Source organism: Gavialis gangeticus, unplaced genomic scaffold, assembly GCF_001723915.1.
Source record: "Gavialis gangeticus isolate Ggan-Ray unplaced genomic scaffold, GavGan_comp1, whole genome shotgun sequence".
Lineage (NCBI taxonomy): Eukaryota > Metazoa > Chordata > Crocodylia > Gavialidae > Gavialis > Gavialis gangeticus.
The window spans coordinates 25086247-25101308 of NW_017728994.1; the positions used below are offsets into that span (position 1 = coordinate 25086247).

A 15062-nucleotide genomic window follows, 5' to 3' on the forward strand; every position below is an offset into this window, starting at 1 on the left:
GGGGGGGGGGGTTATGTCTGTAAGCAGCCTCAGTGTCATGAAGATTCAGACACAAGAATTTCATCAGTATTTAATGCACTTGTCATCCTCTGGAAATGGATTCAAACACTTCGACAGTTATATCAGGACATATGGCAGGAGATGCTTGAAAGGTGAGAGACAACGGTGTAGTACCAAACTGAACTTTCACTTTGCTTACACACAGATCCTGGGATGTCCGCTGTTGTTTTTCTTCACTACACACTCTATGGCTATAGCATATGATCCACATCAATTGATACAATACCCAGCCCATACTATCCTGGATAATTACTGTAGATTGCAGCTGGAGCAAAGAACTAGCTTAAGACAAAAGAAATATTTCCGCCTATAAATTTCTTTAGGCTTATTTTACACTTTTGCTAGGCACTCCACATGTCAAAGAATTTCTGATAACAGTGGAGCGTTAGCATATGAGGAGAGGGCCGCAAGTCTCCAACTGTGCTTTCAGTTGATTTACTTGAAAACATGTAGTGCTTCCAGGCTAAGTGCTGTTGGGGTGGAAGAGAGGGAGGAAACACACACCAGAGACAACTAAATTCTATCACATAAAATGGTTTTGGTCATGCCCAGTATCAGGACCTATCGTACTATGGGGGCTGACCAGCAATTGTGTAATCAGATGGTACCTCAGTTCCATTAGATTTATGTTGCAATGACCTCTAATTGGGACTTAGTTTTATGCTCTATTTAATAAGCTGTTGCTTCATTTCCCTCCCCAACCAAGTCTTGCCTGCCTCATCTACAGCGTATCAGCAGCAACACATGCATGCACTGTTAAAAGTGGTCAATAGTTACCTACTGCTAATCAGCTAATTACAACAGACTCATCACAAAAGGTCATGCTTACAATACCAAGTGGAAAGATACCACAATGTGGAAATATATGTAGAAAAAAAATGAACCGACATACTTATGTACTTTAGAACTGTAGAAAACAAGATATATTAATTTGGCATCTGTACAACAAGAAACTTTGCTAAATAGGCCTTTTTCTGTGTTATGGCGCATGTCTGCTCTATTCTATATATAAAAATCTACTTTTGTAGTTATTACTTTTATGCATATTTTGTAAATCCAAGCATCAGAAAAAATATATTAGGAACTAAGCAGTAAGAGGTATAAAATATTCTGTATTTTACCTGTCATTTTTTCCACATTATCAATCCATTGATTTTTCATGGTCTCAAAATGTTCATAAGCAGCTTGATTGCCAGGATTTCTTAGCAGAATACGAGCAGCTGATACTACCTGCCAACGTAAGACATCCTTCAATATGTAACATTTGTTACACAGGAACAGTTTACATACAGTTAAAATGTACTTCGTTTTTGACTAGGTGCCCAATTACTCATTTTCAATATTGATCTGACAGTTTTAGTTTTACTGTAAAAGCCTTCTGGCTGCATAAAGAACTCTGCACAGCAAAGGAGATTTGAAATGCCCCTGGATACTAGATTATCTGGAATTGCAATTATTTATGCAGTTGCACATACACCCAAAAACAAATCCATTTTCTGAGAGCATGCTCATTTGCTTTTGCTGTTCTGAGTAGCAATATCAAACATAGTCTATACATGCTGCACATAGTTACACTTTCATATGACCACCCAAATTAGAAAAATCTTTTTACAGAGCATTATTTCTTACCCAAACGTTTTTAAGTTCTGCAGGTAAGAATTCTTGACACTGATATTTCCAGGACCATCACGGCAACAACATCACCTCAACACTACCAAAATGTTAAAGTTTTGCAGGTCATTTTGCTAAGAGGGTAAGTCACTGAAATATCTGGCCAAAAGTTAAAGAAAGAAATCTGTTTCTAACTGTTAGCTTGTCCTATCTATTACACATACTATCCTCCTTTTTACAGATCTATTTTAAAAGTGCATCTTAAACACCTTAAAATATAACATAGGCAGACAAGGTTCTCTGGGTGAATCTGATATCTTTTATTAGACCAACTTAAATAGTTGGAAAACAATTATTAAGCAAGCTTTCGGGTTCAAATATGACACTCTACTAATAATCCTGTTAGTTAGATCCCAACATAATGCCAATGCAAAAATGTTGTTTTGGTCAACAGGACCACAGAGAAATTCCTCTGGAGTCTTTATATGCAAATTAATGTTTTAGAATATGAGGTGTTAAGCAAACAGACCTGAGGTGTAAGTTCTCTCGCTGACTTCACAGTTGCTTGAATGCCTTCCACAGTAGTTTTATTAGCAGTTCCCACAGCAGCTGCTTTTTCTGCTGTAGCTCCAAGTCTAGCAGCATGGTTTTCAAAGTTTGCTGCTCTTTCACCAAATACCTAGAGGTCAGAGGAGAAGAAAAATATTAGCAGCAATGTGCCATCTCAAAAGTATTTTCTACTCTATTTAGGTCTAACACCATCCTTGTCCACACAGCATCAACACAAGTAACACATTTTTATTAAACACTGAAGCCAAGATTTTCTGTTCGCTAGCGTGGTGCATTAAATCAATTAACATCCTGCAGCAACAATGTTTATTTATAATCCCAAGATTAGAGCAGAGTTTTTCCTAATCAGATGATTTAAATGACTATCCTGTCCTGTTGGCAAAGTGTGTTTTAACATTTTCATGGATGCAAGATATTTGTTACATTATATCCTAGTAGTACTAGTCAGGAATTCCAGACACTATATATTAAAACATTTTTTGGTTTTGTTTTCTTTATTTTTTTAATCACTCAGTGTGGGAAAAATAATTTTGGACCCATACGCCTAAAGGAAATTAGTCTGACTTCCAAAACTAGGCTTCCAACAAGAAATGTACAACAATGGATCCAAGGCTGTAGATGTCATTCTTATAAAGATGACAGATTTTTCTAAAATTGTTTTAGAATTTTGAGTTAAAAATATAGAAAATAAAAATTAAAACATTTTTCATACAAAATTATAAGAAAATGGATAGTTATCCCAGAAACCAAAACACTATGTAAGAACTCTACACATATCCAGCCTTACAGTTGCATGCACTTATATTTTTGAACACATACTATAATGTTGGTAAAAGTTACTCTCCTATAAAGCCAAATTTCTCAGGCTTTGGAAAATCTTTCTGGCTCTCTGTAAAGACTAGTTAAATACAGCTTCTAAGCCAAGTGTTTTAGATACTGTATAAAGCCACATGAAGTGGGTTACGTATTGGAAAAAACAGGTCTAATATATTGATGAGTCTTGGCATAAATTGATTATCTACTCTGGTCTCCTTACATGAAAACTTTACATGTAGAGAAATTAACCCTACTGTAGGTAACCCAACCAATAAACAAACAGTTAAAAGAAAGTTGGAAGCATCTAAACATGAATATCTCTGGTATAGATATCCTGGTTTCTATTGAATGTTTACTTCCAGTAATCAATCAATTACTTCCATTAATCTAGGAGCAGTTTGCATTAGAATCCTCACAATAGCAATATTGATGAGCATGGATGACAACTAAGAACAAGATCTTCTCTCATGTAAAGCTGCATAGCGAAATATCCACAAGAATGTATTTGTAGTCTCTACAGCACTTACCTCATCTCTATTGGGTGCATCAGGAGGTGCTGTGGCTGCCACTGCCAATAGTTTAATAGGAGTTGTAGTGTCACTGAAGACATCAGAAACTTCCTGAGTCATTGCTTCCTGCATCCTTGTTTTCAGATCCTTTAAAAAAATGTTGATATTAGTAATCCCAGGAATTGTATTCTTGCAAAAACAAAGAAAATAGTGCCATATAAAGTGGTTACCACTGAGATAGAAGCATGTTCAGTAAATATTTATAAACCACTGTAACATTAAACCTCAGGATATTAGGGCATTTGTACACATGCTTGCACCACAGTGTCAGGTGCTTTTAAAAGCCCCCAGTACTACAGCTTGTACATTTGTATAAATCGGCAAAATGGGTGTCAATACTGAGAAAGTGGCGGTGGTGCACTTTTGAATTAAAACACATTGAAGGTGTTTTAGTTCAAAAGCATGCTGCCGCCATTTTCTCAGCACTGACATGCATTTTGCCGTTTACACAAATGCATGCGATGCAGTGCCGGGCGTGTCAGCTTGTGTGCAGAGAAGACTCGATTAATTGAGTCTGCTCCAACGTGCTGGATCTCTGGCATGTTGGAGCAGACAAACGTGTGTATAAATGCACTTAGTGATTACAAAACAGCATCAGGAGGCTAAACAATGAATGGCTTAATGAGAGACCCTATGTTCTTCAACCAGTCCTTTTTGGGGGGCAGAGAATGAGAATTTGAAAAATATGACCAGTTTTCCCAACACCCTTTTTATGTACAAGACCAAACCTATTATTGATCTGCAATGACAGCAAGAACAGACTCTGAATCAATGTGTCCATCCCACCAAATCAATACCTTCCTAAATGAAATAAAGTCCTTTGAGAAGATGTCATATTAAACATCTCAAGCAGTGAAGAAACCCATGGTCAGCAAGACACCTCCAGAGTCTTTTAACACTGTAGATTTTCCCAAGTTACTTCCTACTTTGTATATCATCCACATACCTCAACTAAGAGTACTCCCAACCACCAATATTTTGTGTGGTACATGAACTGGTGATAGTTCCACCTGTAGCAAAGTGTTACCTTCAAGGAGTCCTGGAGTTGTGCAGCAATGGCCCTTGCCTGAGGAGACTCTCCTTCTCCTCTAGCTGCCAGATCAGCAAGCTGGGCAGCCAGCTGTTCTACACGGTCACATTTGGCAAGCAGATCTTGGCGATAGGGTCCCATCATAACATTGGCTAAACGACGACCTTCAGCAACCAGTCCCCGGATTGCAGCCTGGCCTGCAGTGTAAGTACTACATCAGTAATATGCAGAGCCAAAAAGTATAGACAATAACTCAGACATACTGCTAAAGTGGCAATTAAGAGCCAAACTAAAAAAAAAAAAAATCTCTTATAACCAGTCTAATTCTTAACTTTCTGGTTACTCAGAACATGGGATGAAGGATCTTTCATGAGTTTACACAAAGCAATTGCAGTTTAAGCCATATGAAGAATTCCAAGTCTCTTCAAGATTTTTTTTTCTTTTGCCCATTAGGCCGTACCATCTTCAGTTAGCAAGGGTTGGCAAAAACAGAGTATTTATTAGCTAATTACATGTTCCTACTGTGCTAATTCACCATGAACTTATCTCACACTGCACACAGTGGGTACCTCTATATGTGCAATTAAGGCAGAGCAATAAACTCTAGTGCAGTTTTGCTGGAATCAGATACTCCCAGTTGCAGCATTTACATATGCCCCCAGGACCACAGCACTTTGAGCTCAGGCAAAGCAGCCCCAGGCTGGAAGAGGGCCCTAGGAGTCAGCCCCAGGCTCCAGGTGGCAGCGTAGGGCAGCAAAAGGGCTGGCTGGGGCACAAAGATGCTAAAGTGCAGGGCTACGCAGCAGGTAGCCCCTACATGTTAGCACTCTTGTGCCCCAGCCCACCCCTGTCATGGCCTATATGTGTTCCAGTGCACATAAGTACTCTGCTACAAGACAGTACTGTCCCCAACAATACTATCTTACGGTAGAGTTGATTAATTTACCACACCCTAATACTGGTGCACATGTAGATGGTGATGCTTTACTGCGGAGCTAATTAGTCAACACTGCCATAAAGCTCATGCATAGATGCGCTCAGTTTGGCTAATTTTGCAAGTTGTGGAGCTCAAAAAGGGGGCATGGGCAAAAGTTCATTTACACTTATGTAAAGGATGGGGACATATAAGAGCACACTTGCTGATCTGCTCTGTTTAATCTATCTTTTTCTAACCTTTAGTAAGTGAAGCGCAACAGCAGTATTTTACCCTTGAGTGAAAGTTAAGGAATTACTGTCATTTAACCTTCCTTACTGCACGTTAGCAGCCAACAGATGAAACAGGTACCCCCAAACCTGTAGTAAGTCTCTTCCAGATCTTTTTACAGGGTGTACTTGATCTGTCCATGCTCTCAGTAAGATAATTTTGTCACAGGACCAAAATATACAGGAACAGTTGTGCAGTGCTGACATCAACATTTTGTGAAGCCTCCTATTTTCATAGTTTCAGTTTCTAGGGTCGGAAGGGACCTGAGAAGATCATCTAGTGCGACCCCCTGCCATGGCAGGAAAGAGTACTGGGGTTAAACGACCCCAGCAAGGTGTTCATCTAACCTCCTCTTAAAAACCCCCAGGGTAGGAGCCTGCACCACCTCCCTTGGAAGTTGGTTCCAGACCCTAGCCGCCCTGACCGTGAAATAGCGCCTTCTGATGTCTAACCTAAACCTACCCTCTGCTAGCTTGTGACCGTTGTTCCTGGTCACTCCTGGCTGTGCCTGGGGGAACAGTGACTCCCCCAGTGCCTTCTGATCCCCCCTGACCAGTTTGTAACAGGCCACAAGATCCCCCCTCAGCCTTCTCTTGTGGAGGCTGAACAGGTTCAGGTCCCGTAGTCTCTCCTCGTAGGGCTCCAGGTGGCAGCGTAGGGCAGCAAAAGGGCTGGCTGAGTAGTCTTGCTGGAAACCCTAACAAATATTTAGACTGCAGTTTAAGGATTACCCATGACCATGAAATTTGGATATTAATGTGGCATTTCATCCCATCATGCCCAATTCTTATCTGGCAGTGGGAATTAACAATTCCACTTATCACACAGCAGTGGGGGGTTACAATATGGGTATTTACATAGACAACAGCAATAAATTCCAGCAAAATGGCCCACACAACTATAAAATAAAATCAGGTTTACATGTCATGATTTTAATCAAAGCTTATCACAACATTATGCTAGGAATAAGTGTAAATGTGCAGAGTTGTTTGTGACATGGCTGGTGCCTCGTTAAGGGAACAAACACTGCAGAAGTATTGTCACATTATCACTAGACTAAAAATACCAGGCCAAAAATTCTTCCAGTAATGCTGTGTATATTTAACAGAGCGCATATCTGATATGGTATATTCTTTACAAATTCTTCACATGAGACTAACCCAGGATTAAACCTGGAAGCCACACGTTTAAAATGAAAACAAAACCAATACCTATTAATGTATTGGTAATATGATAGAAATTTTTAACCAAACAAGAAATGAATAAGTTATGGCCATCACAAATGCTTACTATTCCCTTTTACACATTTCTGGTATAATGTATTCTTGCACCTATTGACAATAACTTTACTTCGTGCCCACTGCAAGTGAGTTTTGGTTCTTTGCAAGGCTCCTGCCTTACTGTAAATACTCAAATGTAGCTAAGCATGTACTTGTGCTCTTTTGGAATGTCTCTGTTTTTTATTTCCAATTGAAGGGGAAAAATTCAGATAAATGGTCATCTCCTTTAAAGTTTCATTCTTCCAGGAGCAGAATGCTTTAGAAACCACTATATCCCAGGAAGTCTGAAAACTGGAAAATCCCGCCCTAAGATAACTTGTCCTCCTGAGACCCTTCCACAGCCATGAGCATCCAAACAAGTGCTATCAGACTGATGTGCAGTTCCTTCCTCAGGAGAAACTTATTAGAATTCATTAGCAGGGTTAAATATGACAAGTGAAAACCTTACCTACTCCACGATCATCAACTGTCGGATTGTCAATCCACCTTTGAGCTTGTTCAATCTTGCCCTCCAAATGGACTGCAGCCTTAACTGGCCTAGTATTTGCTACAACTTTGTTAGTTTTAGACTGTAAGTTCTGCAATGATGTGGCTATCTGCTTAGCCAATGCACGGGCCTCTGGAGAGTCTCCTTTCCCACTAAGAGAAAGAAAAGATATAGTTACAGCCACAAGCTCCATTGGACTTGATGCAACAGGCATAATGCTTTTTCAGTACAGGTTCCACTGTGATTCTGTTCCTTAGTTTACTATGACTTTGTTCACTGTTATTTTTTTAGAAAGGAGCAAGCCTAACAATGGTACACAAGTCATTGTGGCAAAACCTGAGAACGATAAACAGGAGAAATTATTTACACAGTATGAAAAACATCAGTAGACAGTTTGAGGTTGCAAAATTTAGGGTTCTCCCTCAAGAATACCCTAAATTAAGATTCCAGTAACTGCAAAATGAGGAATCAATGCATTCAATTCTGCCAGATTAAAGAGGACAGCTGACAAGCGCGTGTCCCCATCCCTTGGGCGCCTATACACATGCAGCAAGGCTGCTCCAATGCACTGTATTTCCAACACACTGGAGGAGACTCATAGTAATTACTGTGCTCCAACACTCCACCATCATGTGCATCAGAGTTCATTCTATGAGCTTTAGTTAAAAGTACCCCCCACTGCCATTTTTAGCTCAGGGATGCTGATACACATGATGCTTCACACACTTTAATTAGGAGCAGCTCTCAAAGCTGCTCTAATTAAAGCACCCCACACCCCCACTCCCAGAGCATGTTTAAACGTCCCTTCTTTTCAAATTTGATATAGAAATAGGTTTTAGCCAAGCACAGGTCCCTGAAGGAATGCTTTTAAGCAAAAGCTTTCTCTCTCTCTTGCTCCCCTCCTTGCCCACCCTTCACATTTTGTTAGTTCCCGATTTAGCTAATTCCTATATGCAAACTATATTTACTCAAATATAATGACTGGCATGATACTACTACATACTGTCTTCGTAGATCTGACAGCTTGGCAGTAAGAGCAGAGATTTCCCCCAAGGAACGCAAAATGTCATCTCTTTCCTTGGGTTCCTCACAAAGTTCTGCAATTTTCCTGGCTTCAGCCATAATTCCGCGAATATGTTCTTCTCCTTCACTGCCCCCATTAGGATCTGCAAGCCAGTTCTTTAAAGAAAAGAAAATGTACAAATAAAGATGAAGCCTTCTACTGCAATAAACATCTTTTAAACAAAATAATTTCTTAAAACATTTTCTTCCTGATGCCATACCTTGATGTCCCCTAATAGTAGCTGCCTGATTTGTTACATGAGCCCAAGCATACAAAGTTACATACACCTTAGCACAGCTGTCCACTCTCCCCTCTGCACTGACATTATTTTAACTAGTACAATGCAGCTACTTCCATTTTGTATCTCTATATCTCTATTTTCTAGACAAGGTAGCATTTTCTACCACTGTTTTAAGCAGGATGATAGATGATAGTTCCTCTAAAACTAAATAAATGGGAACAAAAGCAACAATTGAAAACTATGCTTTTCTTTCAGAAGAGAAAAGGTCCCTTATATTATTCTTGTAAAGGAAACAAGATAACTACATTAATAGACTGTTTTATAGTTTCTTAAACATAGCTGCTAAGTCAGGGAGAGGCAAAATATGGCCCATGGGCCGCATCCAACCAGCCAGGCCATTCTATCTGGCCAGCAGGGCCCCTAAAAAATTTAGAAAATTAATATTTATCTGCTCCTGACTACCTGTCAAGGATGACAGGAGCGAGCAGCAGTAGGACCCAGGAAGCCAGCAAGACACAGATGCAAAGCCGCCTGGCCCCACCCCCCACAACCAGAAGCCTCTGCCTGCCACCACTTTCAAGGTTTCCCTGCCAACCTGCCAGCCACTCCAGCACCACATGGCCCCCCGCTGCATCACTGGACTGCAGGAGCACGGGGCAAGGAGCAGGAGGGGGTGTGTGTATGTCCATGCAATGAGGGGGGAAGAGGGAAATGCACTTCCAGTTTCACAGTTGGCACTTTCAAGGGGGTGCACCCCTACGCATCGCCAATGCCCACCCTCCATGCCCCCAACCCCCCACAGTATACAAGAGTAAGACTTCATTTGACAGTATTGTGCAATCACCTCTATGTACACTACACTACATGTAAAGTAGGACAAAAACATTTTTTGAAACCAAATCAATGAATGTTGTAAATGTTCAATTTTTAGAATATAATTTGGTATTTTTCTAGTTCTGAGATGGCAAAACCCCTTGCTGAAAGGAATATTTCCATGGGCAAGGGGAGGGACTTCTGGTGGCAAAGGTCAGAGGGGTTAAGGGGGGGGAATTCCGGTTGCAAGATGGCAACCAGGGGGAGAAGCATCTGTCAAGGGGTGGGCTACCTATGTAGCCCTCAACAGCTTGCCAAAACTCAGTAAGTGGCCCTCTACCAAAAATAATTGCTTTCCTCTATGCTAAGTCTACATACAAATCTCCATAGAAAGCATCTGAGCATGTGAACTTCCCAAAAGATTAGCACCATAATTCCTTCTTTTTATTTTTAAACAAAGAAAATGTCATGTCCAAAATTTGCATTTTCCCTCTATTTTCAGAAGCTCATCTGTTTACATCTATTAGCTAATTAGAATCTACTGTACAAGTAGGTTTGTGATAACCAGTAACAGAACTCCTGTGCTTCCTCCAGATAGCGTAATCGGAAAGATTTATTTGTACACAAGAAAATGTCTCTCATGCATTCTTCATGTGGAGTAACCACATTCTGTGTCGAGATACCTGCAACAGTTCATTATGAGCACAAAGTAGCAGCTTGGGAAAATACTGAAGTATTTATTACAACAATATGAACAGTACCTGAGCAGCATCTATTTTTTTAGCAATTGCCTGCTTAGAGTTAGTCATGGCCTCCAGTTTACGGGCTGCATTTTCCACTTTTGCTGTCAACAAATCCAGACCTTGAGACACTTGCTGTGCTTTCTGCATGGCCATTGGTGTACCACCTTGTCCTCTATTTTAAGTATAATGACAATCATAAATACCATAGGTTAAAACAAAAGCATGAAGACCAGTCCATCACTTATTAATTTATTCTTACAATAGTCACAATATGACAAAGTCGGTCAAGAGATAGATTTTAAGAACTGTACTAGGAAGCTGGAATCAGCCAAATACTCAATTGAGAAGAGCTGTCTGTCTCTGTCTATAATTTTGTCTGTAGCATCATGAAGAGAACTGATTTCTTTAAGATTTAATAAAAAAAAAGAAAAAGGGACCTTCTGGGGCAGTTGTACAAAATTACTTGACTTCATCTATGTGCTTGGTTTGGAAAAAAGTACAATACATGAAACTTCTACAGAATTACTTCCATCACCTACTATTTTAATAAAAATACATTGTGTCCAAAATTTTGCATTTTGCATCTATTTTGAGAAACTTGTCAGTTTATATCTATTAAAGATTTCCCACCTAAAGTACAAGTAAGGCTTGTAATAGATGTAACAGAACTCCTCTGCTGCCTCTAGACAGCATGACCATAAAGATTACATTACAACAGCTGGAATTGCAGCATCTGTGCAAATTATGTTCTGCTGCATCTTAGAATAAGACTGAACTGACTCTGTTAAATTAAGCTATTATAAATGGAGACATCCTTGGATCCATTGTTTTTTCATGTCAAAAGGCAGATTACTATGTGGATTACAAACTTCTGGGTGAACTGGAAACCTCAGGGAAGGTTATTAAGAAGATATGCAAAAATCAATCAGTATGTGGAAAAGGGGAATTAGAACCATTATTTGGACGATTCCCATGCCTAAAGATAATATATTAAGTATGTGCTCACAAACCTTATGGTTTTAGATGTGGTAAGTTATATTTGCAAAGCAGCTTAAGTAGTAGGATTTACACAACCTAAATTTAGGATTTACACAACCTAAACTGCCCTCTTCTGAGAAAATCTTTTTTAGGTTAACAGAAGATGTGAGTAATTGTATGATGTTTGGTCTAAAGTTCCTGTCACCAGGGCTAGGCCAGATATAAAAGAGATGCTTCTTCACACGTTTTAGCAGACATTAAAGTTAAGATACTTCAACCATTTGGTCAACACAGACATGAATCCCTGTGCAGCCAAAAAGTCTTATTTTTCTCAAAGGTCCCAAGCCAGTGAAATGAACACAAATTGTCATTTTATGGGGAGAACAGTTTGACCTACACAAAAATCTGGTTTAATTTCAAATAAACGTATACATAATTTTATGTGAATCAGACAGATGCTTTCAAAGTGAAGTTACACTAAAATCTGCCAGTGAAATCAGCCAGCCACCTCAAGATGAGCAGACCCTTAATCATATATTGCTAAAAAATGCTGTACCAACTTGGAATCAAAAGCTCCAAAACTGACACCGAGTCTGATTCGCCTCTCATAAAACTAAAGTTTTAAGAGTAACGATTGACTCAACATGGGCACAGATAGTAAACTGCTATAAACCAGAAGATCTGTTCTAAAGTCCATCTGAAAGAAGGGAAGGAAAAAAAAAAAAAAAAAAATGATTTTTTTCATCTGAACAACTGCTACTTTCTAATGAAATGCATCATCTAATGAAATCCCAAGGACTAGAATATTATAACTCAGATGATGCAAGCTAATTCCTAAAAGGCACCTTCTTTTTGTGGAAAATATTTAGCAAAGGAGTTGAAAATTCCATATCTGCTAAAGATTTTTTTAGTGCCCGGTTACATTGCCATATGCTCAGTTAAGAAAAGCCTGCATTATCTGATTAAACCTTATCGTTTGGTATTGTCCCAAGAACTCTTGTAAATGAAAAGTTACTTATCAATGTGAAGAGGCCTCAATAGAACCAGGGTTAACAGAACAAAAAACTGTTCACAAAAAACTGCCCTGTTCTGCCATAGCAATGAACGTCCCACCCTAAATAGCTGTATAACGAAGGTTCAATTCTACAATTGTTTTAATAGTAGAAGAGTTACTGTTTGAGTAGTAACAAGAGATTTACCTGGCTCGGAGATCAGCTACTTGATCAGTCATCTGGCCCAGCATTTTACAGGTTCCCAGAATCTCTCTGCGCTCTTTGCCTGCACACAGTTCTCCCACTTTTCCAGCTTCATCAAGGATTTGCCTTATTGCTTGCTCACCAGCATCACCTACCATGCAAAAAGCCAACAACATGTTCAATGTAAGACATTCATTATTTAATAAGAAGAAACTGCTAGTTCCATCATGACCTGCTTCCCTAATTACACTTCATTCAGGGAGGAAAGTACATGTATTAAAATGACAGGGTAGGCACACACAGTGCAAGAAATCTAATACCTTATTGTAAGACAATGTTTCTGCAACACTATAATGTTGCTTTAGATTGAGGCAGGCAATTATTTTGGGTGGAGGGCCGCTTAAAGAAGTTTGGTGAGCTGTTGAGGGCCACATCGGTAGTCCCGCCCCTTGTCACCATCTTGGGACCAGAAGTCCCACCCCTAACCCTTGCTACCAGAAGTCCTTCCCCTTGTCCCCTGGAAATACTCCTTTTGGGAGGGGAGTTGCCATCTTAGAACCAGAAAAAAACCAAATCATACACTAAAAGTCAAACACCTACTATAACAAACAGTATTTTAATTTTATTACAACAAAAATGATTGTCATGATTTGTGTTTGCATGCGTGTATAGAGATGATTGCATAATAACTCAAAAATATATTCTTAGTTTTGCATATGGAGGGGTGTACGGTAGGATGAGCGTGGAGTGTGTATGGTGTGTGTGGGTGGTAGGGTGTGTATGGTGGGGTGTGTGGGGGGGTTGTGTATACACATGGGGGATTGTGGTGGCAGGGTGTGGGTGTGAGGGAAGTTGAGGGGGTGGGGACCCCCCCCATACTCTCCCCATGGCACAGCAGCAGGGCACTCAGGGTGCAGGCACCCAGTAAGTCGTGGCTCTGGCTAGTGCTGCACATCTCAGCGAGGGGCACAGCCTCCACTGGGCCACTGGTGCTCCCCGCCACTCTCACACAGCCCCTGCTCTCACACAGCAGGGAGGGAAGTCCCATGTGCTGGAGACAGCTGCCTTCCCTGCTGGGGCTGTGCAGCACCAGACAGAAGCCCCAGGTGCTGGAGCTGGTGACTTCCCTGCCCCACTAGGAGCCAAGGCACCTGGGACTTCCCTCCCATGCAGCACAGCCCCAGTGGGGCAGGGAAGGCAGCTACCTCCAACATGTGGGGCTTCCCTCCCTGCAATGCAAGTCCAGGAGCTGTGCGTAAGTGGCAGGGAGCACCAGTGATACAGGCAGCCCAGTGAAGGCTGTGCCCCTCACTGCGATGTGCAGCATGGGCTGGAGCCGCCCTGCCTAACACTCCTGTCACCACCTGCCAGGGCTGCGTGCCCTGCTCTCCCTCACACCCACAGGCTGCCCACCCAAGCTCCACGCTGCTGCCATCCTTTGTACCCCTGGGCACAGGCTCTGCATTGCCACCAGCCCCAGCACCACAAAGCCCTTCTCCTGATATGTCCCTACATGCTGCCCAGGGCCAGCAGAAGACCAGGGAAGCATAGCAGGTCCGTGGGGGCTGCAGCAGTGGCAGCAGCAGCCCCCTGCAGAAGCTCCATGCTGGCTGGCCAGCCCTTCTGCCCACTAGGGTTTTTTGGGCTACGTGTACACATGGGCGCCTCGCTCCCACCCTCATGGGAAGGGGTGGGTGGGGCACAATTTGTTGGTGGACTCTGCGAGCTGGATGAAACTGGTTGGTTGGATCATTCTAAGCAGAACATGTAGGAAAAGTATTATGTACCATAGTTTAAACTATATAATTTGGCCAACAAAAAAAGCAAAACATTATGGAGCACTTTATATATACATTATTTGCTTTATATTAATATTTGAAGAAAAGAAAAGAATGTAACTGAAAAAGTTTGTTCAAAATAATCCCATAACAGTGCATTAACAATATGCCAGGAACATTATCTTTGCATTTTTTCCCTTTAAACAAACAGTCATTTAGACATTTAGGGCGCCTTTACATGTGCAGAGAGTCTGCTCTGATGCACTCTAATTACAAGTCGGAGCAAACTCGATTAATAGTCTGCTGGAGTGCAGTAATTACTGCACTCCAGCAGGCTCCAGTGTCACATGTATCAGTGCCCCCATGCTGAAAAATGGCAGCAGGAATGGTTTAACTAAAGCTCATTTGACGAACTTTAAAGTGCCCCCGCCAATGCACGTGATGTTCCAGGTGCTTTAATTAGAGCAGTTCTGAGAGCCGCTCTAATTAAAGTGCCCCTTCCTCCCCCTCTGAAGCACATGTATAAATGCCCTAAGGCAGGGGGAGGCAAAATGGCCAATCCAGCTAGAGGCCAGACTCAATTTTTCAGCAGCCCCTGCCCACATTGCTGTGGCTGGGGTCCC

General features: G+C 41.1%; 1 protein-coding gene across 2 annotated transcripts in view; it reads right to left on the bottom strand.

Annotated features, from left to right (window-relative positions):
- VCL (vinculin) overlaps positions 1–15062 on the bottom strand; it is a 128021-nt gene that overhangs the window by 14863 nt on the left and 98096 nt on the right. For both annotated transcript variants that reach the window (XM_019502386.1, XM_019502385.1), the window contains exons 8-15: positions 12665–12812; positions 10506–10659; positions 8631–8806; positions 7589–7779; positions 4654–4853; positions 3585–3713; positions 2201–2350; positions 1182–1290 (exon numbers count right to left, since the gene is read on the bottom strand). In XM_019502386.1, the coding sequence (XP_019357931.1) occupies positions 1182–1290; positions 2201–2350; positions 3585–3713; positions 4654–4853; positions 7589–7779; positions 8631–8806; positions 10506–10659; positions 12665–12812 (1257 nt within the window). The remainder of the gene's footprint in view (positions 1–1181; positions 1291–2200; positions 2351–3584; positions 3714–4653; positions 4854–7588; positions 7780–8630; positions 8807–10505; positions 10660–12664; positions 12813–15062) is intronic.